At 40.2% G+C, this 23,966-nt stretch overlaps 4 protein-coding genes across 11 annotated transcripts; 2 read left to right on the forward strand and 2 right to left on the reverse strand.

Annotated features, from left to right (window-relative positions):
* Positions 1-388: 388 nt before the first annotated feature.
* Positions 389-4,067, forward strand: LOC103705685. Of its 3 annotated transcripts, none has more exons than XM_008789495.4 (2): positions 389-1,679; positions 3,220-4,067. In XM_008789495.4, exon 1 carries the CDS (start codon positions 723-725, stop codon positions 1,635-1,637), a length of 915 nt encoding a protein of 304 aa, XP_008787717.1. In that variant the 5' UTR covers positions 389-722; the 3' UTR covers positions 1,638-1,679; positions 3,220-4,067. The 3 variants fall into 3 exon arrangements, with proteins under 3 accessions (XP_008787717.1, XP_026660088.1, XP_026660093.1); XM_026804287.2 differs by having other exon boundaries at positions 3,251-4,067; XM_026804292.2 differs by having other exon boundaries at positions 3,376-4,067.
* LOC103705691 (alpha carbonic anhydrase 1, chloroplastic) lies at positions 2,782-7,060 on the reverse strand. The gene is made up of 6 exons (XM_026804115.2): positions 6,894-7,060; positions 5,980-6,188; positions 4,683-4,789; positions 3,731-3,833; positions 3,397-3,579; positions 2,782-3,295 (listed from the first exon to the last, which is right to left on the reverse strand). Exons 1-6 carry the CDS (start codon positions 6,970-6,972, stop codon positions 3,146-3,148), a joined length of 831 nt encoding a protein of 276 aa, XP_026659916.2. The 5' UTR covers positions 6,973-7,060; the 3' UTR covers positions 2,782-3,145.
* A 760-nt stretch (positions 7,061-7,820) lies between these two features.
* On the reverse strand, positions 7,821-16,483 carry LOC103705699. Of its 6 annotated transcripts, XR_005514675.1 has the most exons (14): positions 15,933-16,483; positions 15,015-15,079; positions 14,565-14,637; positions 14,368-14,386; positions 14,048-14,167; positions 13,856-13,925; positions 12,785-12,828; positions 12,637-12,678; positions 12,107-12,166; positions 11,929-11,996; positions 11,085-11,142; positions 10,887-11,002; positions 10,300-10,540; positions 7,855-8,294 (listed from the first exon to the last, which is right to left on the reverse strand). XR_005514675.1 is itself a non-coding variant. In XM_008789521.3 (13 exons), exons 1-12 carry the CDS (start codon positions 16,346-16,348, stop codon positions 10,913-10,915), a joined length of 1,125 nt encoding a protein of 374 aa, XP_008787743.1. In that variant the 5' UTR covers positions 16,349-16,483; the 3' UTR covers positions 7,821-8,294; positions 10,887-10,912. The 6 variants fall into 6 exon arrangements, 3 of the variants coding, with proteins under 3 accessions (XP_008787743.1, XP_038989238.1, XP_038989237.1); XM_008789521.3 differs by lacking the exon at positions 10,300-10,540 and having other exon boundaries at positions 7,821-8,294; XR_005514674.1 differs by having other exon boundaries at positions 7,857-8,294; positions 10,300-11,002.
* A 6,603-nt stretch (positions 16,484-23,086) lies between these two features.
* On the forward strand, positions 23,087-23,836 carry LOC103705707 (uncharacterized protein At1g66480-like). The gene has a single exon (XM_008789531.4). The coding sequence runs from the start codon at positions 23,175-23,177 to the stop codon at positions 23,610-23,612; it is 438 nt and encodes a 145-aa protein (XP_008787753.2). The 5' UTR covers positions 23,087-23,174; the 3' UTR covers positions 23,613-23,836.
* The last annotated feature ends 130 nt before the right edge of the window (positions 23,837-23,966 follow it).

Below are 23,966 nucleotides of genomic sequence, written 5' to 3' on the forward strand. Positions count from 1 at the left end.
TCTTCTCGAGGGAAACTCAACTATGGTGATCGAGTAGAACCAGAATCGAAGGCACGCTGCTGGTGGGATGCAGCTGCTCTACGACACTATAGTCTTTTGGATGAGTGGGCCTCTCATCGGATTATTTATGTTTACACAGAAATAAATAGTACTGCAGATTGGGTGGCATCCTATGTGGTTTATCATTTCGAAAATTTTATTTGAAAAAATTAGGTATTGGTTCCGTCTTCTTTGTTTTTTTTTTTTCTTTCTAATTGTATGGGCTGCACCCACACGCGAGTCTCCTGTGTACCAAAAAAATATATATTTTTTTTAATGTATAAAGGAAAATGGTTTCTAATTAGTATTCATTCCATTAATGCCGGCATTCTCCACGGCTAGTGTCGGCGGGCGGCTTGACACTCATCCACCATTGGAAGGGGGGTCCACCGGACGTGCAGCCTAGTCCACACCGCCCGCCGGAAGACCGTACCCGCTGAGGCGACGACGCTCGATCAGACGGCCAACGACACCCGGGGCACGTCCCAACCAACTCTGAGCAATGACGTCTCCCTAACCTCATCGTTTACGACTTCAAATCTTCACCTAAATTTCCCAAAATACCCCCGTCTTCTTTAAAACTCCGACCCCCTTCTCCCATCCTAGGCTTCCACGTCTCTCTCTCTCTCTCTGTTGTCTAACCTTCGTTTTTCTCTCTCTCTCTGGTTCTTGATTACCATCAGATGCACCAGGTCTGCGGCGGAGGCGGCGAGGGCAAGGTCGCCTGCGAAACCCTTGCCGACGGTGGCGGCCGGCCGGAGGCGGCGGCGACGGAGGACCCGACCCTTCCGGCGGAGTCGATCCGTGTCCGGATCGGCGACGAGATCGACTGGACGGACTTGAACGTCGTTTACGATCGGGATGATTCGACGAAGGGGAACACGAATCCGAAGGCGCAGCACTCGAGCGGTAAGCCGCCGAGGTCGAATTCACAGCGGTTTTCCGGAAATTTGAAGACGAAGGCGCCGATCCTAGGGTTGCCGAACAAGCTCCAGCATTCCGGCTACCTTGGCCGCAGCGCGCGGCGTCCCGCGAATGGAAGAATCTTCCCCAAGAAGAAGCCGCCCGGCGGGGGCGGCCGGAAGTCTGCGGTGCCGGAGGAGGAGCCGGGGTCGCCGAAGGTATCGTGCTTCGGTAAAGTTCTCTCGGAAAGGGAGCGAGAGCGGTGCCGACAGCAGTGTCGGCAGTCGACTGCGGGGGCGGCGGAGGAGCGGGAGGAAAAGAATAGCGGCTGCTGGGCGAGCCTCGCGGCGGTGTTCAGATGCTCCGGTGGGGTAGAGCGGGCAGCGACGGTGGAGTCCGTGGAGGAGTCGTCGGCGTCGCCGCCGTCGGGCGGAGGTCCGGCGAAGGGGAGGGGGCTTTCACCGCCGGATATGGCTGCGCCACCGCCGGGGCTGGGGGGAATGAGGCGGTTCTCGTCGGGCCGGAGGCCGGGGTCGTGGAGCGGTGACTTGGATCTGGAGGCGGATGGCGTTGGACACGTGGCGTGGTCGGGGCCGTTGGATCGGGAGGGGACGTGGGCCCGCCGGTCGGTGGGTTCGTTGGAGGACGCGGAGCGGGACCGGGACTGGGAGAGCGAGGGTTCCGCCTCCGTCTGAACGGCCGGCGAAAAAAAGTTTGCAGACTTTTGGAGGTATTAGGTATACTTCAATCCTTCGGGTGTTTTGTTTCTTTGCTATGTTCACACGTGTGAAATTTCTCGCTCTCTCTCTCTCTCCGGATCTGTAAATACGTAGATACTTGCGAGGCTGGATTGGATTGTTTTCTGTAATTCTTATGTACGTTTCTTTTGATTTTTCATTTTCTCGTCAGGTCGTGTTATTTAGTGTCATGAATTGAAATGGAGAGAAATTGGTATGCACTGAATCCTGTATACATATGCTTGGATGTTTCCAGGTCGATTTGGGGCAACAAGAATTTAAAGTGAGAGGGCATACGTAGAGATTAGAGATAATTATATACATATGCTTGGATGTTTCCAGGTCGATTTGGGGCAACAAGAATTTAAAGTGAGAGGGCATACGTAGAGATTAGAGATAATTATATACATATGCTTGGATGTTTCCAGGTCGATTTGGGGCAACAAGAATTTAAAGTGAGAGGGCATACGTAGAGATTAGAGATAATTATTTTCTTTTTAAATTTTGGAGGGGCTAATCTCCATATTTCTATCCTTATTCCTACCCTATCTCTTGATTCTAAGCAGGATTTATTATGAATTATTTCCTACGCTTATTGCCTTAAGTGTTATACAAGAAGTGACTCTTCTGCAGTTTTATTAGCAATTAATAAAGCGTTTCAATAGTAACCAATAGATGGTAGGGAATGTAAAATTAGTTAAAGATATATATGTATGCATAAAAGACTAGCTATTTTATAGAGCGAGGAAAAAGAAAAATTTAGAGAGCCATTTTATAAAGGGAGGGAAAAAGAACTGATAGCAGAGCCATCTTATAAAGGGAGAAAAAGGGAACCATGATCAGAGCATCAAAAGCTCCCTCAATTCTCAGTTAGGCCTGTAACAGGTGCACCTTTGAGGTTATTTCAGTAGTCACAAACAGCTTACATTACAGTATTGTGGAGTTCTTTTTGTCATGGACTAGTAGTTAAGGCCATTTTTCTTTGGGTGTTTCATCTGTAGGGAAGACTTTCCCCCTAATGTACCAAGGAAAAAAAAAAAAAACAGCTGACACCACAGTTACAATCGAATCGAGACTTATGAAAAATCAAATAAACGGACCCTTAGAGCCAAAGTCAAGGCTTTATTACTGACAGCAAAATGTATTATAAGTTACATATGAAGAGACGCTAATCCATTTGGATCAAAAATTATTGAACTCTGGAGTGTACATCATTCCAAAAGTAGTCCATGTAAGAACCTAAAATAAACTAGTCCTCAAAGAAGGATCCTGATTTATACCTATATAGTACCCTTGTATGTATGATGATTTTTTTTTTTTTTTGATGTAATTGTATGTATCATGATGAATAAATTAATGATGCATGTTATTTCTTCATTCATAGGATAAAATGATGCATGCTATTTCTTCATTCATAGAAAAGAATGATGCATGTTATGTCTCACAACATTACAAGCATCATGAGATTAGTTGGACTTTTCATCATGCTTCTTTGCTTCATGATAGAGCTCCACAGCCCTGTAATTCAATGGTTGTGTAGGTCTTGAATTGTTTCGGTACTCCTGATGCAGAGGTGCTTGCAGAGCAGCTGCTTGTTCCTTGGTCATCTGTCTTACCTTTCACAAGCATAAAATAGTTCCACAGACATGCAAATTAGATGATAGAGAAAAAAAAAATTATTTCTACTATGTTGAAGGTTGGAGAGACACACAAATACCTTGCCAAGGATGCTCCAGATGACATTCTCGGTGCATGGCGGTGTGGTGAGGGATCCAAAATACCTGTAGTACTTTCTACTGCGGCGTTTCAGGGCGCTTGCATTCACAACTCCAACCGGAATGCGTGCCTCTTCATCTCCTTTGCAGGTCTCGTTAGCTAATTCCTTTAGCTGCTTCTGTATCTGTGATCCGCCACAAATCAGGTCAGTTACAACCATGAGGGAAGAACAAGTGCTTTGATCGATCTCTCTCTCAATGCATCTTCTCCAACCACTGAGATTTTGATCACAAATTGGTCACAACTCATTAGAGGTATTTGCGAGAAGCCTTTACCTGGACAAGGAAGGGGTCATGACGGCCATACTGATACAGAATTCCCACTACTGCAATTTTTCCATTGTCGCTCTTGTGGACCATGTGAAGCTCCACTGGGAATCTATTATTGAAATGGTCATCCCATTAAAAAAAGAGAGAAAAAAGCAACAGACTCGATACCAAATTTAGATTTATTATATCATTTGGTTTGCTAGGGTACCTAACTAGGAAGAGTTTTTAACTATAATGTTTTCTGTTGGCAGAGTTATGCTATGAATTCTCCATCATAGCCCTAAGTTGTGCACCGTTGGAAAAGATCCTTGACTTAAGGTTGCATGCCATCATGTTACGTCAATCTTACCAGGTAGCTGATCTAGTGACTATTGAATTAGAATGAGACGAAAGCTCTTTGCATTGTTTCTTGCTTTTTACCAAGGCCTTCGAGTTCGATAAGACAGAAGAATAGGATTCTGAATCTAGGATTTGGTCCTTTCCTCACCAGTGTTTCCGCTCAAAAGTAAAAGCAGCTCAGCTTTGTATGATTCTTTTCTCCTGTTAGATTTCACCTACGCATGATTCATGAAACTGCAATTTTAAATCCTTCACTTGGGCATCACCTTCTCTTTAGGTCCGTTAGAATATAAGAGGAGATAACAATGTCGAATAAGATATGATACGGTATTTTTATATTCAAACCTGTGAAATTTGGCTGTGCATTCGTAAGCATAATAGGTTCATATTTATGTATTTATTTAGCAATGTGACCGTAACGCACGCGATCATCGAGGTCCAAACCCTGGCCCTCCCTCATGAGCAAGCCCTTAAGAGAAGGGTGCCAACGAGCTGAGCTAAGAGCTGTTGGCCTGCACATCTATGATCCAAAACTATATTTCTCACAAACAGAATAGACCGGGTAGCTATCTTTGTTTAATACAACATCAAGTTTGATGTCATTTGCCAAAGTACATACCGTCGACCATCAATGGTGTGCTCAGAAGGTGAATGCCAATGCACAGATTCCAGGTTGTAGTTCTTTCCATCTGCCAGCACGGTCCCTACATTTTTATCAAATAGCAGCTACAAGAAAGACCAGATATCTTTAGTACTACAAGTGATCAACCACTGTTTCCCAGTACAATTAGAAAACCTCAAACACGGATCCAAGAAGCCAGATTATGTCCCCTTAAAAAAAAAAAAAACAGCAATACTATAAATCCTCAACACTTGCTGATCCAGTCATATCCAACATGTAAACATTGTCAAAATGCCAGAAAATGCTTAAACTAATGGTTCAAAGAAGCTCATTGATATATTGCAATGCAGCAGCTTCTCTCAAAACAAATATTACAAATGCAGCAAGAGATGCCCAATGGATTGACAAGTCCAAACACAAGTGCTGCACCTATCCAAATGCTTAAGATGGCAAGCAGTTAAGAGTTATATATTCTGGCTTGACATTTGGGAAAAAGTAACAAAAACGAATTAGAAATAGTTCAGGAAATCAACAATCTTTATAAAAAATGCTCCAAGCATTATGCAATGTCAGCAATAGGCGCATGCAGTTGTAGCAGGCATGGAATAGGAGAGACCAGAATAACCACACATAACAAGACAAATAATGGTAACCACATCAACTTTTCATGAGTATTTTATGGATAAGTAGCTATTGATTCATGGTTACCACGTAAAGTTTGCTATTGGTATTTGGTTGGCAGTTAATTATACATAAATTCTTCTCCACATCATCAAAGGAATGCAAAAATAATAATAATTTAAGAACTTGAGGAAAATGAGGCTTTACACCTATAATTTGGTTCAGTCGGCCCTGGAGTTGGTTACCTCAAACTTGTGCCAAATCAATTAGTTATTTTTGTTTCTATTTTGGCTTATGTATAGCTAACATTTTTTTTGCTTTCTTATGAGTTTGTTTGGTTGCAACTGACACCTACAGTTCTGATCCGACAGACTCTCTACTTTTTGTAACTAATCCTTTCTGCGATTACCAATTCTTTTAATAAAATCTTGGGTGGCTTTTGCCTCTCTTAGTATCAAAAAAATTAGACGCCTTGCAATGGAGGCCTAGTCCACCTAATGAATAACCAATACATCATATTATCTAATATGTTTCCTCTTTAGTTTTTTTGGTACAAATGTTGCTTCTTTAGTTAAAACATATGTTGATTTCAGAGGTCATGACTCTCCCTTTACGTTTATGTCTGTACATCATCTGTTAAAAAAAAAGAAAAACGATCGGTTGAGGAGCAAACCGCAACGTGGTAACCATGGTTAACAAGGGTGGCATTTGCAGGAACATAATCCCTCTTTAGAGCTTCCAAACCCGGGTTATAAGCTACCACATTCTTATCAATGTTGACTGGAGATTGGCGTTCTCCTTTTGAGCACATTTCATAGTCAGGGCTCAAGCTTGCCCATTTGTCAGGGCCAGTTGGTCCACTGTATCCGAACATAACTGCTCCTGTCGAACACAAAACAATAACAGGACAAACAGTATCAAATCAAGAGAAATAAATAATGTTCTTTTTGTAAAGCATTTTTCTTTTGCTTTTAATTATCATAATGCTTCTGTAAATCAATAGCATAGCAACGGCGGTGGCTATTTCTCCCAAAAACAGCAGCAATGATTGCGTGAATCATTGCGTTCTTTTATATGATTTTATACTGATTGAATTATATCTATCTTTTAATCATTATATTTAGATTATATGACGATTATATAAACTAATGGTTTCACATTAAAAATGATAGGTTCACTGTATCCAAATTTATATGCTTCTGTTGAACAACTTTTTTTTTAAAGAAAAAAAGCAGAAGGAAAAAATCAAACAGAAGCAAGAGGTGCTCATAATATTTAGACAGTTTCTTCTATAGATCAATAGTATGACATTAAAATGAAGGAGAAAAGGAAAGAACTTCTCCATTAAACCGAGGAAAGGGCATATCTATGAACGTATAAGGTCATAGTAAGAATCCCAATTCCAAAAAAGACGAATGTAAACATGGTAGCTGAAAAGTGGCACCCCACTAATTTTGAGGACAAAAACAACTTTAAGAAAGCCCAAAAAACCTTTATCTACCACCAGTTCATCCATTTCATTCACGACAGAGCCAAAAGAACAACAACTTACGCAAACCGAAAGTAAAAAGAATTGAAGTCTCGTACCATGCTCGGTGTCAGCATCAGCCACAAGAGCGGATGCTAATATCAGTGCAAAGATGGCTCTGCCGGAAGCCATTGTCATCTCTTTTCCCTCTCTATCGATCTGTCTTCCCTTCTCTTTAGGGTGGTCTTCTCTATCTCGGCGATGGGAGGGAAGGAAAGGAGTTCGGCCTGGTTTATTTCAAGCTAAAAAAGTACGCATAGACGGGTAAAGGTATGTGGTAACGGTTTACCCGCCAACCTCCTCCCTCGCTTCTCCACCTAAACATAGAAAAATTCCACTAAACATGGTTGGGTTTGCCACCTCAGAAGACACCTCTTGCTGTTCCTTGCGCCAACTTTGTAGCCATTGCTTTGGTGGTCATTTTGATGCAGTCAAACAACAACAACAACAACAACAACAAAATTACGAGATGGTATAATGATTATGAGGAGATCTGGTGTTCGCAAATGTGTGATGGGGTGTAGTTGAGGTAGGTTCAGGAAACTTGGGCCGTTTGATCTAGTTGGATGTGCCTTTTGGCAGTGGCTATATCCACGGATCGAGCAGGTGCATCGCCAGAGGGCTAGGTGTGACCCTAAAATTGATCAGGAATGAAGTGGCAGCTTGGCGTGATAATGACCAATGAAATTATTTCCATGATTAGATCAGGTGGCATTACATCAATTACCCGAGTGCCTCGTGATTTGCGTCTGCATGCAACTCAACGTGAACAAGACTCACAGGTGCCGTAGGATGTCCTCTAGCGATAAACATTGGAAGTCCACGGCTCGGTCGTGGTTGGTGGTGCGTGTATCAACAAATCTAATTTAAATCAGCGAAATCATAAGGAACTCCGAAACAAAAATTCGGGTATTGTATAACGGCTGAGACACTCATTTGAGCGGGATGATGCATATATGAACCGAGAAAATGACATGCGAGCTCACTTTATCCGTAAAATTAATTCCAAAAGAAGCCACGGGAATAAATGAAATATATTTGTTGTACATTAAAAAGTTGTGATTCCAAACACAACGGGTGAAGATCTAGCTGTAATGCCATGATAAGAAACCTAGACAAGGAAAAGGTACAATAACCGACAATAGAAAAACCTAAACTAGTGCGGTCTCTTGTTACCTAGGCACAAGGAACAAATATACGAAACGGGAAAATGATCCACAAATTTCTATCAAGATAGCCTTCCTCGAAATTGTAATATGAAGATCAGCACTACTGTTTGATCCTCCATGATGTCATATCATAGTAGGAGGCAAAACTGTTGTCGTTCAGAATCGCAAGATGTAGCCAATGGAGATGGGAGAAAGCCACAATTGCCAACATATTCCTTCTTCAATTTGCTTTGCTCTGGAATGGCGTCCGTGTCAAATCTTCATATATTGCAACACCTTTTCCTTATTTACCTTGCAACAGTTCCACAGTCATTGGCATTTGATTCGAACTAGTTAAAAAAATTCAGCAATAATCAACAAGAAAAGAAGAGCTTAAAATAGACCAGATATAACATATGACATTAAACAAAAATTGGAAATAGATAAACTGAAAGAAGGTGAGTGAATTATACTGCAGAAATCAACGATAAAATCACTTTCCATATATAGCTAATAATTTCATTACAACGAGCAGATAAATTGATGTTTGGAAGGAAAATCAACATTGATAGATACCACACCTTTACTTGTCATTCACCAAAAGATTTATTCCTTCTCCAAAAGTTAAAAATGGGAAGACTGACGACCAATCAGAAATGTTCACATTCTATCACACAAGATGGCCAAGAACCATCTACAGGTATCCAATTGGTCCCTTTTTATGTTTATAAAACTTCTTTTGGACACTTCGTATAAGATATAAATAAGCACCTTTTCCTGCATCCAGGGGCGGCTCAATACATTATGGAGCCTAAGGCGAATCCAATGAACGGGGCCTCTCTTTTTTAATAATAATTTTTTAATAAATATAAAATACTTAAAAAATATATAAAAATAGATAGTTATCAAGTACATTATTTCAACAAAGATACATGAATCTAACAAAGATAGACAAAAAACCTTTTCAATTTAATATAATTCTTGAATGGAAGCACATAAAAGTAATTACTCTAAATGAAGGGCCATGAAACTGATTAAATAACTGAGATAATGCTTGGCAATACTGTTTACCATGAAAAGATCATCCCATGGCACTTCATGGTCAAGGTAAAGAAAAGAATTTGTCCATAAAGGAACCTCTTTATAAGAGAAACTAGGATCATTACGGGAAATTCATCCCATCCCACCATCTCCCTTTCAAGTGAGTACCCAAGCAGCAACTGCAACATCACAGCACAGCAGCCATTCAACCCCCTCCCTCCTTTTCTCTCTCTACCACCCAAGAGGGGAGAAGAAACCGAGAGGAGAAAATTAAAAGAATCTCCCCCCTCCAAGAAGTCCATCTCCAATCCCCCTATCTTTCTTCCGGATGGCCCAGCTGGATCAGGAGTCATGTGAGGGAAGGAAAACCAAGACCAAAACCAAAAAAGAGAAGGGATGAAAGATAAGAGTGGCTTCAGGCGTCTATCAAGCCAACCAAATCCCTCCTCTCTCTCTCTCTCTCCTCACCCAAAACAAAACTACTGTCCCCAACTTCCCCAATTGCCCCTCTGCAGGCCAGGAAACTCTCCACCTCCCTTCCATCAAGGGGGAAGACTTGTAGCCAGCTCCAGATCCCGTTTTATATAGGGCCTTTGCTTCCTTTTGGTCAGCCTCCCGGAGGCCTTCCATTGGCCCGGGGCCTTAGGCGACCGCCTCGGTCGCCTAGGGCTTGGGCCGGCCCTGCCTGCATCACTCTATCCTTCATTGTTGAATTCATAAATTTTCTACAGCAAGTCTACATTTCATAGTTTTAGCAATTATATGTATCTGCACAACATAATTTTTGCAACTCACATGGCCTAGCAAGTTCTTTTTCAGCTAAATCAACGGTGAAAACAGGGATGTGGTGGAGATGTTTAATCTAGTTACAGATCCAACTAAAAACATAAAGCCTTATCAAACGGCTAGAAAAAAAATTGTGGATTGCACCAATAAAACACTCTCTTAGCAAACTCTGTGTCCATCAACTGTTAGAAAAATCTCGGCCCAGAAGTGCTGTAAGAGAGATATTATCATTCCAGATGTCTTTGCTGAAGGTTCAAACCAGACCTCCCTCCATTTAAAGCAGAAAAATAATGCAGATATCACTAATGGACAAGAATTATCATCAGGAAACCTGTTTAGTCTTTTGCCCAGTCAATCTCACTCAAGAAGCTATAAAAACCACTATACAAGACAAACTTTACATTGGAGTTGGTTACACAAAGTTAGAAATATAAACATAAGCTTACAGTGATAACTAGAATAAGGAAAACAGAATTTGAATATTCCTCACCACTTATTTTTCCAAGATCACACCTGCAGAAACTCAGTCCCTTGCAAAAAAAGAAAAAGTTCATATTGACTTCTCGAACTAATATGTTCTACCATTTCCTTTTTTTAAAAAACCAAGCCTTATTCCAGACTTTGTTGTGGTGATCAGCAACTCTTCAAGTCAAATTTCAGGAGGTGTCTCATAAGTAGCTTTCAATTTCCTGGAGCTCAAACCCTTTTCAACTTTACTCCTACAACCTTGCCTGAACAAACTAAATGCCTAGGTCAAAATCACATCGGAAATTATCATATTGCAGGTTTGTATACACAAAAAAGTACATTCTCTACATCTGTAGTAAACAAACATCTCATGCAACTCTTCTCGTTACACAATTTTATGCATGACAAGGAGAAACTTTAAAGGAGGTGTTGTTCGCTAAAATACAGATTCTTAAAAATTCACTCAAGTAAAAAAGATAAAGGGATATTATATTTATCGCATATGAACCTAAATCAGGCATATAATCTTACAAAAAGTGGAGAAAGATAACAGAAGTAACATATGACCTACGGATTGCACATGAATTTGTAGATGGAAGAGTGAAAAACCTCAAAAGCCAGGGGTGCTCTGCTTCTTAAAGAGCATATGTTGCTTTCAGATACTCAATAATTTCTGCGCTTTCAAACATTTTCACCCCAGTGTTGGGGTCTTCTAGATAAGGGACCTGTTAAAATTAACATTTCATGATTGTAATTCCAAATGCATAAGGTCACATCATCATTGGGACAAGAACAAAAAAACAAGACCTGAAAATGTCCAATTTTCTGATAAAACTCATGCCGTTTTGGGCTCCCACGAGCAATACTGCAAAGCAACAAATGACTAGACTAAGTCAATAATCACTCTTGAAAAGGAAGGTTTCTTTCTTTGGTCGAGAGTCGAGACCTTAATATTTCTTTTGCTCCATTAGAAGCATAGACTTGTTATATGAATTGATAGTGTTACTGAAACTGAATGAACCTATTGGACTAAGATGAACCCAAATGGCAGTTCAGGATGACTATTTGGCACAAAATCAACCTCCTGGATTAGCAAAAAGGTAATTGCCATACTCTCTGGGAATAATGAATCGTTTTTGTAATAAAATGTGACTCTCAAGCACCTTATTGGGATCCTTGATTATTTTTTATGCTATTACCTAATGAAAAGGAAATTCAAGTACTTTCAAATCTGGCAAGGCATGAACTCAATGTCAGATTTTGAAAACCATATGCCAATTCCTGATTTATGATGCAGTCATTTTCTGCCACAATTTCAACATTTCATGTTTTAACAAAATTTCCTTTCAAGTGATTAGAAGTTCCCCCTGTCAATTGCAATCCATGTCAGCAAGATTTTCAACTTTCTGGTTGGTTTTGCTAAATTCTTCTGTTAACAATAAGTTAGAGATTAGCATGGAGCTGCCACGTTTTGCTCAAAAGAAAAGAAATCACTTAGAGATTTTGACACTAGCCGAAGCATTGATGGCATAAACAAAGCATTTCTACAATCATGTTACAAGCATCAAGGGGGTACAGCTACAATAACCCCATTGTATGTAAAAGTGATGTATATGTTAAAAACTGAGACTTCTAACAATCAAAAATATACCTGTGAAGTAGGTGGGGTAGTTCTAACTCAACAAGAACTTCACGCACAATTTTGCAAAAAGGAGATAACTGAAAGAGCAAAGCACATATGAATGTCAATTCCAGAATATAATTCAAGGCGACATTGTTACATTTTTATGCTCCAAAAGACACTTCAATTAAAGCTCCAGAAATCTGACCTCAAACGCCCATAGCTCAAGGGGCACTGGTGGTTGTTTTGAAGGAGTATATGAAGATCCCTGCAGGAGCTAAGCAATGGTATTAATCATAACAGAAGTTGGAGCATCTGTGGCTGCATTGGCCTGTGATTCTGGAGAAGAAGTGCTAAATAAACAGAAGAATGTAGGTTATAGTAAAATACGTACATTGTGTACCTCAAAACATCCCCTCTTTGTGAACACAAAAACATGGTATGCACACAAAAGAAGGGGGAAACTGTAATTCATGCAGGGTGAAGACTGATTCTATCTACATGCACATATAGATGCAGCATACCTCTTCTCTCCAACAGTTTCAATAGATTAGCATCATTTTTGCTGGAGAGTTCTTGATCATCTCTTATATGCATGGAATGGTTGTTTAGTACTTAATTCAATCAATCAATCAAACGACTGGCATGTCGCTAGAGAAATCTTTAAAAATATTCCAAAACATAATCCATGAACATAATATTTGCATTGAGTTCTGGAACTATGTCAAAGTGTCTTGCCTTTCCCAAGCGAAAAATGAGTGCGAGCATTGCAGTTAGAGTCTACCAAAGGGAAAGAGAAGTTATGTCAGTCAGGACTCAGGAGAAGTAATATGCTCATCAGTCATCTTTTAAATAAGTAAACAAAGAGATTAAATGCAAAGCTTACAGTAATTGGACCAAGTGACAACATCAGAGGAATGGTCCCATCGCCTGGACAGAAAAGATAAGCAAAGTGAATGCACAAAAGAATATGCAAAGGGATAAAAGAATATACTAGAGCATAATTATGCATTAAAATTTTATGAGTAAATTCCAATCTTACATAAATGGTAACAACATGAAAGAAGCATCTAGCACATTAAAAGGATCCTTTAAATGTAATAAAACCAATCTTAGAACTTTACAGAACAGCACAAGGTAAATATCAAACAACATTGGAAAAGAACAGTAAACAAGATAAAACATATACTGGAAAAGAACAGTAAATAAGATAACTTGCCATGAGAAAAGTTACATGGATCAGGTCCTCGTCTAGTTCAAATGAAATCTTTATCCTCATAGACAATAGTTGTAGAGCATTATCTATTCAAACCACAAGAACTCATCAATAAGAATGAGTACATCCAGGGTTTAAGAGAAAATTACATATCATTCTGTATAGAACCCCCAACTACCATGATGCACACCTTTTATCCACCAGTAGCTTAAACTATATTTTCTTGCAAGGTTTTATTCCCTGAATATTTCTATTTGGATGCCAATCTGAGACTTGAATTTTGTAATATAATATGCTATGAGTGTTCTCAATGACGATTATCATAGGCATCAATTGCATATCTGAGAAAGCTCTTAGTGTTCAGTGTTTTTAGGAAAATATTATCAAAAGTTGACACAGATATTATAATTTGTACACCTGAGAGAGTCTACCATAGGGGGAAAATTTTTTTCTGACATTTTTCCTCGTGTTTCTTTGTGTATTATCATAAACTGACATTGTTTCATGTCCCTCAGAGCAAGCATATTGCCTAGGTAAATACGACATGGTGTACATAAGAAATACCATTTTGAGCCCCAACCAGTTCAAGCATATTACATGGTATTTTAAACCTCTATATCAATTTGGCATAGTACATTTTTTTGATAAATGAACATTCTCAATTAAAATGAATAGGGATCAAGACCAAAGAAACATCTCAATAAACTAAAAGAGAAATTCCGAATGGTAAAGAATATGCACCATATTTATCAACAAGATACTTTATAATGTCATCAGATTCGTACATAGCAACACCAGTGTTTGGATCCACCTGCAACAGAATTTAGATCCTTGAGTGCATTCCCTACTCATTGGCACCCAAGTAGTAAGTAAATTGTATCAAATTATATAATTTTTTCTTTCAGCACTATGTCAAAGATAAATGAAACTAACCATGTATGGAAATTGTTGCTTTCCACCCATTTGCAAAACTTTCAGACGAAAAGTTGGACCGCTTCTTGGGCAAGGATAAAACAAGACATCAAGGTCCAATATGCTAACAATCTCCCTCACCTGCCAAGTAGTAGATGAATTTTTCAACAAACAAGAGGATGAACAATGGAGCAATACCAGCAATAATACCTTATATTGCTATTTCAAAGGCATGCACTCCCAAATCCAGGTACCATCTCAAAAGATAGGCACAGCTAATAACCTTTACAAGATTAACAATCATAAATGGATAATCGTGTACAAGAATCTAATGGCATTACCTTCCGACAATATGGACAGCTGAAGTTCCATCATCAGTTGTAGTCCAGATGCAGGTAAAGAAGCATGGTCATCAAGGCTTATTCTCTCACAAATGATTTGAATATTGTATTGATACAATTACTATTACAACAGTTTCAACAACAGAGAAATGTAGCACCTGATCAAATTTAGATCATGGCAAAATGGAATACTTCACCTTTCAAATTCATAAATCTCAATGGGCTTCTGTGGACGGGGGCCCAATTTTGAGGTCTCTTTCAACTTTGAACCTGCCAATTGTGGCCATTTAATAAACAATAAAATTCATTACTCGATATCTTTTATAACTTATCTAAGTCGTTTAATAGGATTTATAGAATCTGCCATCAAGTTATGGTGATAACAACTTCCTAGTTCATAAAGGTGGAAATGATCATGCATATATTGTTTTTAAATCAAAGTCTGATTTTATCTGATAATATAATATTGGAAAACAATTTAGAAGCTAACAACATATACTATTCTTGACTAGGTACTCCCTAGTTAGCCCAAAGTCATACTTCTAGTTATCTCTCATACATGACATTGAAAAGGTGAGAGACATGTCAAGATCATGGGCACAATAAAGCAACAACAGCAGTTAACATTACAATGACTTTATTATTACCTCTAACCTTCATAGCATATTGATTTGATGGGATATCATCATCTGACACAAGAGTTGCTGAATATCTGCAAGATTCAATGTATACACATAAGAAACATCAGTACTCATGCTTGCTGCATTTCTTTCTGCATTTTTGTTTTAACAGTGAGGAAGGAATGTTTGCAGTACTGTATCATGATCATACATAGAGACAGCCATACATTAAGCTCTCATCCAAATAGAGAACACCCAAAACAGAAAGTGTCTTCATTACACTTTTCACTACCGATCAATAAAATGTTTGGCCCTCTCGCTAGTATCAACTCCAGTCTATGTTGCACCTGTTGAAACTGTCTTAAACGGTTCAGGTTCCACCACACTCAGTCCTCTACAAACACCAATTATGAAATGCCTAACTTATAATTGATCCTAACTTTGCATTCAAAACAGAAAATATCACTAGAATATCTATGCCATGATAGAGAGCTTGTTCTTTGCTTATACATTCTCTCAATAACTGCATCAATGGGATTTTTTTTTTTTTTTTTGATGAAAAGGAAGCAAGCCACCGTTTTTCCTTATAGCCTTCTCTTTAAGATGGATAGGTATGGATGGGAAAATTGCAGCGCATGACAGGCGCATTCAAGTGGAAACACAAGATTAACTTGATGCAGCAAACTTAACTAAAATTTACAGTTTTCATATAACGACTCCAAAATATACATGTTCATGAATTCATCTAAGAAGATAAGCCATGGAACCCACGAAGATTTATGTTTGGTTCTTTTTATGCCCTTTTCTTCTCATCAAGTGTAAGCTTTCTCCGCACCAGAAATAATTTCCAATCAAAGTCAACCAATTTTAGTTAATCCAACATACATGAATCCAATACTATCACAAAACCCTAATTTGACACTGCGAGAGAAAGAAATCGCGAACCCTAGAACAAAGAGTCCGGTGCCCAGGCGGAAGAGCAAGGGAAGAGCAGCCGTCACGATGTCGAGATTCTTATCCCGCCGGACGGAGTAGGGCTTCGGATCCGGAATCTTGAAGCCCATCGGCGGTGAGAGCGTCGGGCTTGGAGCGGAAGCAACCGACTTCTCTTCCTCTTCTCCGCTGGTGGCAGTGGAGAGGGAGGGCATCGAAGAGGGGGATTCTTTGGATCCCGCCGAAATCCTAGATAGGCGCCGGAAATCTCCCCTCCGGTGGAGCGGCCCGGGGAGAGGAGGCGACGGATGGTAGCTGTGAACTCCGGCCATAGCCTTCTTGACAGTTGGAGCACAACGGAGGAGGAATGAAGAGAGAGTGGGAGTGGTGCGGCCGTGGCCAGAAGTCGGTAGAAAAACGTACATCATTCCTTAAAGGAGAAGCAGCAACTTGCCAAGAAAAATACTTTGAACACTATGGACAGATGAAAACTAGCAGATAACGCGCCGATGGATTTGCAAATATTAGTTTTCTTTTGTTCCTGCTGGGACTCCAAGCCCCTCTAATGTACCATCAAAAAAAAAAAAAAAACACAGAGGTAGGCTGAGGAAAAAGGTCACTTAAATTTTAATAAAAACAAGTTTTGCTTTTTGAGAAGTATATCACTTAATTATTTATTTATTAATTAGATGAACGTCAATTAGCATATTCATACATTTATTAAATTGTACTACCCAACGATCTGCCTACATGGAAAACCCTTATTTTTCCCAAAAAATATTAGTAATAAATTTTAAATTCTGGATGATATCATTAGAGTGCCAATTTTTATTTTTGCTAAGACGGATGACCCGCATAAATCGAGTTTGAATACATCGTTAAGGGTCAGAAAATAAAATATTCTATAGTATAAGGTTGACGAAGTCGCACCATCCGTCCACAATATCTCATCAATAAAAACGAGCGTCATTTTATGATGGACTTATTTGACTAATGCATTTTATTATAAAACTTGTGGTGCACGTTTCTGCCCCACTACCTAGTAATCTAAAAATCTATTGCTTACTTCTGAACTTCTTCTTCATGCCACAAAAGCGTTGACTTGCGGACAAAAAAAAGAAATGGAAATGTTTGACTATTGAAGATGCTTATATGAGAGGACCTTTTGTTGTATTTTTGGAGTCTACTCAATCTTCTAAATAAAAGCTATGATTCCTTTCTTAGAAGCAGGGCAAATGCCAGACATCTTTTATCGTGGACTTTAACCTAAATCTCTGCACTCCTCTCTCTCTCTCTCTCTCTCTCTCACATATATATTTTATATTGAATTAGATTTAAACTTCCATGTAGGTAAGATATTTAGCTCTGGTTCTATTCTTTGCCCATTAATAATTATAAAAATAAGCACTATTTTTTTTTTATCAACGACATAGTTAGTAGAATTTAGTTTGGAGCACCAACAAATTTTTGCAGATTTTTGGGAATCACTGATATTGGAATATGGAGATCTGATCTGGAATGGTATGTGATAGAACAAATTGATCAAGGAATGACAGCACTAGGGAGGAAACGAGCAACGAACCAGTGTTTGTATGGATGATTCATATGATGAAGATCCATCTATTGATGTTGTGATGGAAGAAGGATCTATTGAAGATGACCTGGAGAATGAAAAATCTAATGTTCAAGATTTATGCAAGAATATTTCACCAAAAAAGAGTGCAATAATTAATGGACTCTTTAAGGAGTTGGAAATGGAGATCTGTTCTCGTGAATGTCTTGCCTTTAAGAATGATCATTCTTAGCAAGGTGGTAACAGGATCACTATCTGTGATCGCACTGTAGCTTTACAACTATCGATTCATCTCTGATGAGATGGTTCCATCATGTTTACATTCTTTGACATAGAGCTAAGTGGATCCAAGTTGAAGATTAAGATCCATCAGGGCAATGACATGAGCTAGTCATGTTGAAAAATGAATGATAAATTAACTAGTATGCAATACTAGCAATCAAGAGTAAAATAATGTGCATGCTTTGATTTAGGTTCTAACGGGCGAAGTTTTTGATTATGAGGGGAAGAGCACTTATGTTAGCTAATTACAGTATATGTTTCTAGAAGAGGGAAAAATATGAGAATATGAAATTCCTTCTCTTTTGTGGAAATCAAATGGGTGCCTGTTTTCTATAGTCTGGCTTGATATATATTAAAGGATGCAGAGGTGCTTCCCAATCTTCTAACATTTCCTTCTACACCTATATATCAAAATGCTTTGAGAAAAAGGGGAAAAAAGAAGCCTAAGCCAATTTTCTTTAACCATGCATCAACAACAATAAACACTGCAGTTCACAAGTGCCATAGAAATGTAAATATTTTGAATCCAATTTTTGGTAATGTTGGGGGGAATAAGGTTCCCCCCAAATGACATAAATGCCCCTAAGAAGCCGTACAATCTCCGACCCCGGACAGCCGAAGTCGGCGTCCGACCTCGAAACGCTCGGCCACAAGACGACCGACCCCGAAACCTCCGACCTAAGAGAAACCTGTCCGAGGCCTACTCTTGTCAGCCACCTACTACGGCCGCGCGCCTCCGAGGTCCGGCCGAGGACCGTACTCTAAAACCCCTCCGGCATTTATTGCGCATGGTCGCTGTAATCTTCCGGCACACTCAACAATAAATGCGGATCTCCGGCTTACTCCATAATAAATGCGGATCTCCGGCTTACTCCATAATAAATGCGCATGGCTCCTGCCATCTACGGACTCTCAGCTCTCCACGGCAGATCAACCCAGCAGGGTCTAATCGACTATGATAAGTCTCTGGTCTCGGCCACGCCTCCGACACCAATGCAATAATTCGCCTGATAGCGTGCCAGCTCGGGCTGTACGACACCCTCACCGCCGACATCAGCGCAATAATTCGCCTGACCGTGCGCCGACCTGAACAACATGCCAAGCCATGCTACGGCTTCGCCCTGTTACATCACAGGTAAACCGACCCCCGCATATAAAAGGGAGCCTTGGCCTCCCAAGGGGGGATCGGAACATTCGTACACCCAAAAATCACTGTTTATCTTCCTTCTCCACACTATTTGCCCCCTCCCTGACTTGAGCGTCGGAGGGCCGGCGCCGGAAAACCCGGCCACCGGTTCGTGTGCAGGCACCCGGACAGAGGACGCCGCCAGCCGACGGATCGCCGCCCCGCAGTGAGAACCTGCTGCTCCTTCTCACCGACTGCCCCAGACGGAGGACGCCGCCCGCCGACGGACCGCCGCCCCGCCGTGAGGACTCACAGCCGCTCCCTCTCCTCGACCGAAGATTGCCCTCGGGTCCAATTTCCAGCAACAGGTAACTATATAGTGCCTCATTCTATCAACTGCCCCACCCACCTCCCAGTTTCATTTGCCTGCAAAATCTAGACCAGAATACCGCTTGTAACTCCTAAGTGGCGATATCTATCTCCTCATAGTTTCTCAGGTGTGCGCCGACTTGTCACTAAGACTTTGCTTTAGTTGCAAAATCTAATCTCGAGCTCTTTGTACATTGCAAGGCGTTTTCATCACAACCACAGTACTGCATACTATCATAGCTCTGAATTAGTTCAGGTGAAATCAAAGTAGGCAATGCACTGAGAGCAGCATGATATATAGATTTGTAAATATATATTAATTTTACTAGGGCCATAGAATTATCCAGAACTTGTCTTATTAGTTCTGTTCACTTTGTATGTGGTGTTAGAGAAGAGGGTGCTTTATTTTTGTAAGCAATATGCCTGAAAGTTTGCCAGCTTCCATCTAATTGATGCAGGCATCCCTCAAATTTAAGGAAATAAGTCTTGCTTTCTGAAAAGTTTCAGTTAGTGCTGATTAACAACTTTTTAATTCTACTTCATAAAAAAAAATAGACTACTTTTTAATTCTTTGGTAGAACATAATGCAATTTTATTTTGGACATGCTGTAGCCCCAGCATGATGATAGTGTATCCATGATGATGTGATCGATAATGTTTGACCAAGACATGCATTGCGGAGAACGACTAAGCTACGTTGTACATAATGCCAGCAAGAGGTTATATCTGAGGCATGCATGCAAGAGCATCCAGGTAAGCCTAGATAAAAGACAAGAATTAGCAAGAATTTATACATGGCTCCTAAGGAAAGAAGAAGTTGTTGCTCTTAAGTCTAAAAAGAAGGAATTTCTGCAAGATGGAGTGGTAAACTCGCGCATCAAGGAATTTGCATGGTTGCCACCTATGCAAAAGAACTCTTGTATGGGTCATTGCCCACAGCTTGCCTCACAAGTCAGATGTTAGTATGGAGATTAAAGTGTATCAATGGGTAGGTAAGTCTTTGAGAGAGATCAAAAGTGAGCAAGAGGGAACGCATGCTTGTGATCTTTTTGTAGGTATAGCAAGTTCAGAACTCGGTTGGCCCGGTTAATTCTTCCGAGTCTTGGCTGTGACCTGCAAGCTTACCACCAAGTCCATGAGTCGGTGTCTCCCCACTACCACAGATCAAATCATCCATAGACGAGATGCCGCGTCAGCTGGTGGCGGCCGCACAATGTCCATGGCGGAAAGATTCGATGTGGAGAGACAGAAACAGGACTGTAGAAATCTTGGTGCTGTGAAGGCTTCTTAGTGGGACACAGAGAGAGAGAGAGAGAGTAAAATTTTTAGGTGGGGGTGGGAAGGAGAGATGCTTTGTGCGCACACTTTTTGTGGTTGCTGAAATGATAATTAAACGTTGCATGCGTCGCGCCAACGTCATGAAATGCATCATCACCTTATCTAAATATAGTTTGCTCTGTTTCTAATAAAGAAAAGGTTAAAAGAGCTTAGGAGTGTGATTAAAGGTTCTGAAGCCACGGAGGTTTGGAAGAAGAAGAAACTTGATAGTTTTGAATGGGAAATAGTGATTAATTTGCTCTGTTTCTAATAAAGAAAAGGTTAAAAAAGCTTAGAAGTGTGATTAAAGGTTCTGAAGCCACGGATGGTTGGAAGAAGAAGAAACTTGATAGTTTTGAATGGCAAATAGTGATTAATTTGTGGCGTTTTTGAGACTTGGAAAAAACGACCGATGCGGTCCGCCAACGGGCTACCAACCAAGAGGATAGAATAATGTAAAATCCCCACCCTTTTCTTCCTCACCGAGTTTTGATTCTCTCAGAGGTTCTCCAAATATCACGACTAGTGAAATATGCTCCATGCCATTAATCTCCATATGTTATGATTATAATATTAATTTTTATGTCATAATGACATAATGCTGGATGGAGTAACTCTGCAATGTGGATGGTCTCTTGTTCCACGCTATGTCTTTATTTGATGTCCATTCCGCGGATGGTTGTGATCTCCGTATGAGAAGATCCGTGCTGAATGAGCCAAGACAAGAGAGATAAGAACGTTCACCGAATGGAAGATAAATTATTTGGAAATCGTTTTCTGCCCCCACTAAGCAGCCTCTCCGGGGCATGCGTGCTGTCTCTGTTGACAGCATTATCCCGCAACCCACTCAGAGTAATCTTCTCATAAATCCATCATGAATCATGCTAATCTCATGTGGACCACCTCATGACCTCATACCATCCCCCATCTTCTTTCCATAATACCCTCAGACACATATGTAATCCTCCCATTGCCATGCTTCAAGTCAGTGACCAGCTCTAAATCATCTTCTTTTGAGGGCAAAGGGTAGTATCTTTATTGAACAAAATCTATACGGTCCGCATTTGATGAAATTGGGCATCATCGGAATAATCTCAGTAAGTGCACTAGCATATCACATGTTTTATTTGAAACAAAGGTATAGTGCAAATTGATGCGACTACTCTTGCACTTTGTTAATATGTTCCTCTTGTTTTTTATCTGAAAAAAGTGTTCAAATATCAGAATACTCAATCCCTAAGAGTATTTAAACAGTTTGATTTGAGACCCTTGGAGCATCACCTATAGATACTCGAAATATATATTGGAATGATTTGTTTGCCTTTCAAAAGATTTTGCTAGGCAGATAATTTGACCGTCAATCAAGCAAAATTCCCTTGTTCTTGATTTCTCGAGTAGTTGATCATCTTAGAGTGCATTTGATTATTAATCAGAATCGGAATTGGAATCGGAATGGACATCGGAATGATCATATTTTCCAATGTATTTGATTCATAATCAGTATTGAATTCAGAATTTGAATGAGATTTGAATAGAAGAGGAGAGTTTGGATTGAAATTTGGAAGATTGGGATATTTTCATTTTCCTATGAAATCGAAATGAGAATGAAACTGCCCTCAACCACATAGCCAAAATGGAAGTCACTCATTTGCATTCTCATTCCAAAGCCTAACTCCTCCCAACCAAATATGTCCTAATTTCTTAAACGAGGACTTCTAATGAACGGCCAACATTTTAAGATGATCACTCTATGTCATGTAACTTGACCTCTTTTATTAACTAATGATCAAGTAAAATTTTATGTTGAGAACAGAGCTGATCCTAACTTCTTAACACTACTTTTAAAGCTTACATTTATGTTGTCTATGCCCTTGGTTCCTTGGAACCAAAAGATTCTATTCTCTCTATCATCAAAAACAAGCTGCTTGATGTCTTCTCAGAGATCGAACGGATCGCTTAAGAAGTCAGCATTAACGGTGATGGGTCAACGTTAGTGCTCATATTGGTATCTTGTCGGTCAAACCACTAGCCGTGCCATAAGCGGTCCCTCCCTACTCCAACTATCCGTCCCACTGAAGCAAATGGAGGTTGAAGGTAGACCCACTCATTGGTTCACCATCCCCAGATTCTTTACATTTCAACTCACTGATGGACCAGGCCTTGTTTTCAACCGCATATGAAGCGTAGTTAACAGGTATCCTTCGTGCTAAAAATAAAGAACAAGGAGACAGAAACTTGTGCTCTCTTCTGCACTCCTTACCCTGTCCAGACTTGGTTAGTATCCGAATAAAGGTAATTGGACAGGGCATTACTATATTAAATTTACATGACTTTGAATCTTTGTCCTGCCCACTTAATTCAGAACTGAGGAAACAAAAGTTGGGTATGTGGGCTCCAGTGTGATACTTTGTCTGGGGCAACCTTGCAGTATTCCTCCAAGTTAAGGTCCTTTTCTCTAACATCTCCTTTTAAATACTAGTCCTCCCCCTCCATCCACCCTTCAGGCCTTTCACTCACAACCCAACATCCTTCTGCAAGTCCACTTAGTCCAGCAGAACTTGCAGGCATCTAAGAAGATATAGTTCTGATGGGGAATTGCTTATTTATTCAGGACAAGGAGATGATCGAGATCATGAGAATGGATGGGAAGATGCTCAGATACCGATCACCATTGAAAGCCTATCGAGTTCTGTCTGAATTCCCTGGGCACGCGATCTCCGACGCACTCCCCGTCATCCACCATCTCGATCCCACAACCGATATGAGAAGCGGGCGGCTCTACTATCTTCTCCCTCCGAAGACGCCAACCAAGGAGACCGGGCTTGGAAATGGAGTTGTTAGGATCAAGATGGTTATCAGTAAGCAGGAGTTGAAGGACTTGCTACGTAAGGGAGGGGTCACCTTTGACAGTATGATATCTCTTGGTCAGAGAGGACCAAGCAATGGAAGGAGTGGTGATGGTGAAGAGAAGTGCATCGGCTGGAGGCCTGCTTTAGAAAGCATATCAGAAGGGAATGATTGCTAGTCGCAATTACTATTGTTGTAGAACTTATGGGATGAAACAGCTTGCTTTGTTGAGATGACGCATGCATGTATACTAATAAGTTCCGGGTAGGGGCTCTCTCTCTCTTTTCTTTACGTTGCTTGTCTCGAAAAGGCAGAGATAGCCCATGAACCATATAGTGAAATTAATAGTGCCAACTCCATCTCCTTTAAAGCTTTTGAATGGAAATCTTGTTAGTTACTTGAGTTCGTTGCCTGAGGTTGTGTTTTAAGTTTTTTATTACAAGTTCAACGGCAACGAGTTCAAAACCAAACTGGATTCTTTTCTTAACTTGCAAGAGAAAGATGGTTAGGCATATATGAAACAAGTAGGTAA

The sequence above is a fragment of the Phoenix dactylifera genome, chromosome 14, assembly GCF_009389715.1.
Source record: "Phoenix dactylifera cultivar Barhee BC4 chromosome 14, palm_55x_up_171113_PBpolish2nd_filt_p, whole genome shotgun sequence".
In the NCBI taxonomy this organism is placed as follows: domain Eukaryota; kingdom Viridiplantae; phylum Streptophyta; class Magnoliopsida; order Arecales; family Arecaceae; genus Phoenix; species Phoenix dactylifera.

Coding starts and splice junctions, on each gene's coding strand:
- LOC103705685 (XM_008789495.4), top strand. CDS start 723: ATGCACCAGGTCTGCGGCGGAGGCGGCGAGGGCAAGGTCGCCTGCGAA.
- LOC103705691 (XM_026804115.2), bottom strand. CDS start 6,972: ATGACAATGGCTTCCGGCAGAGCCATCTTTGCACTGATATTAGCATCC. Junction 6,189..6,893: donor TGATGCTGACACCGAGCATG/GTACGAGACTTC, acceptor TGTGTTCGACAG/GAGCAGTTATGTTCGGATAC. Junction 3,296..3,396: donor TCTGGAGCATCCTTGGCAAG/GTATTTGTGTGT, acceptor TGCTTGTGAAAG/GTAAGACAGATGACCAAGGA.
- LOC103705699 (XM_008789521.3), bottom strand. CDS start 16,348: ATGATGTACGTTTTTCTACCGACTTCTGGCCACGGCCGCACCACTCCC. Junction 14,638..15,014: donor ATATGCTATGAAGGTTAGAG/GTAATAATAAAG, acceptor CACAATTGGCAG/GTTCAAAGTTGAAAGAGACC. Junction 11,003..11,084: donor AGAAAATTGGACATTTTCAG/GTCTTGTTTTTT, acceptor TAATTTTAACAG/GTCCCTTATCTAGAAGACCC.
- LOC103705707 (XM_008789531.4), top strand. CDS start 23,175: ATGGGGAATTGCTTATTTATTCAGGACAAGGAGATGATCGAGATCATG.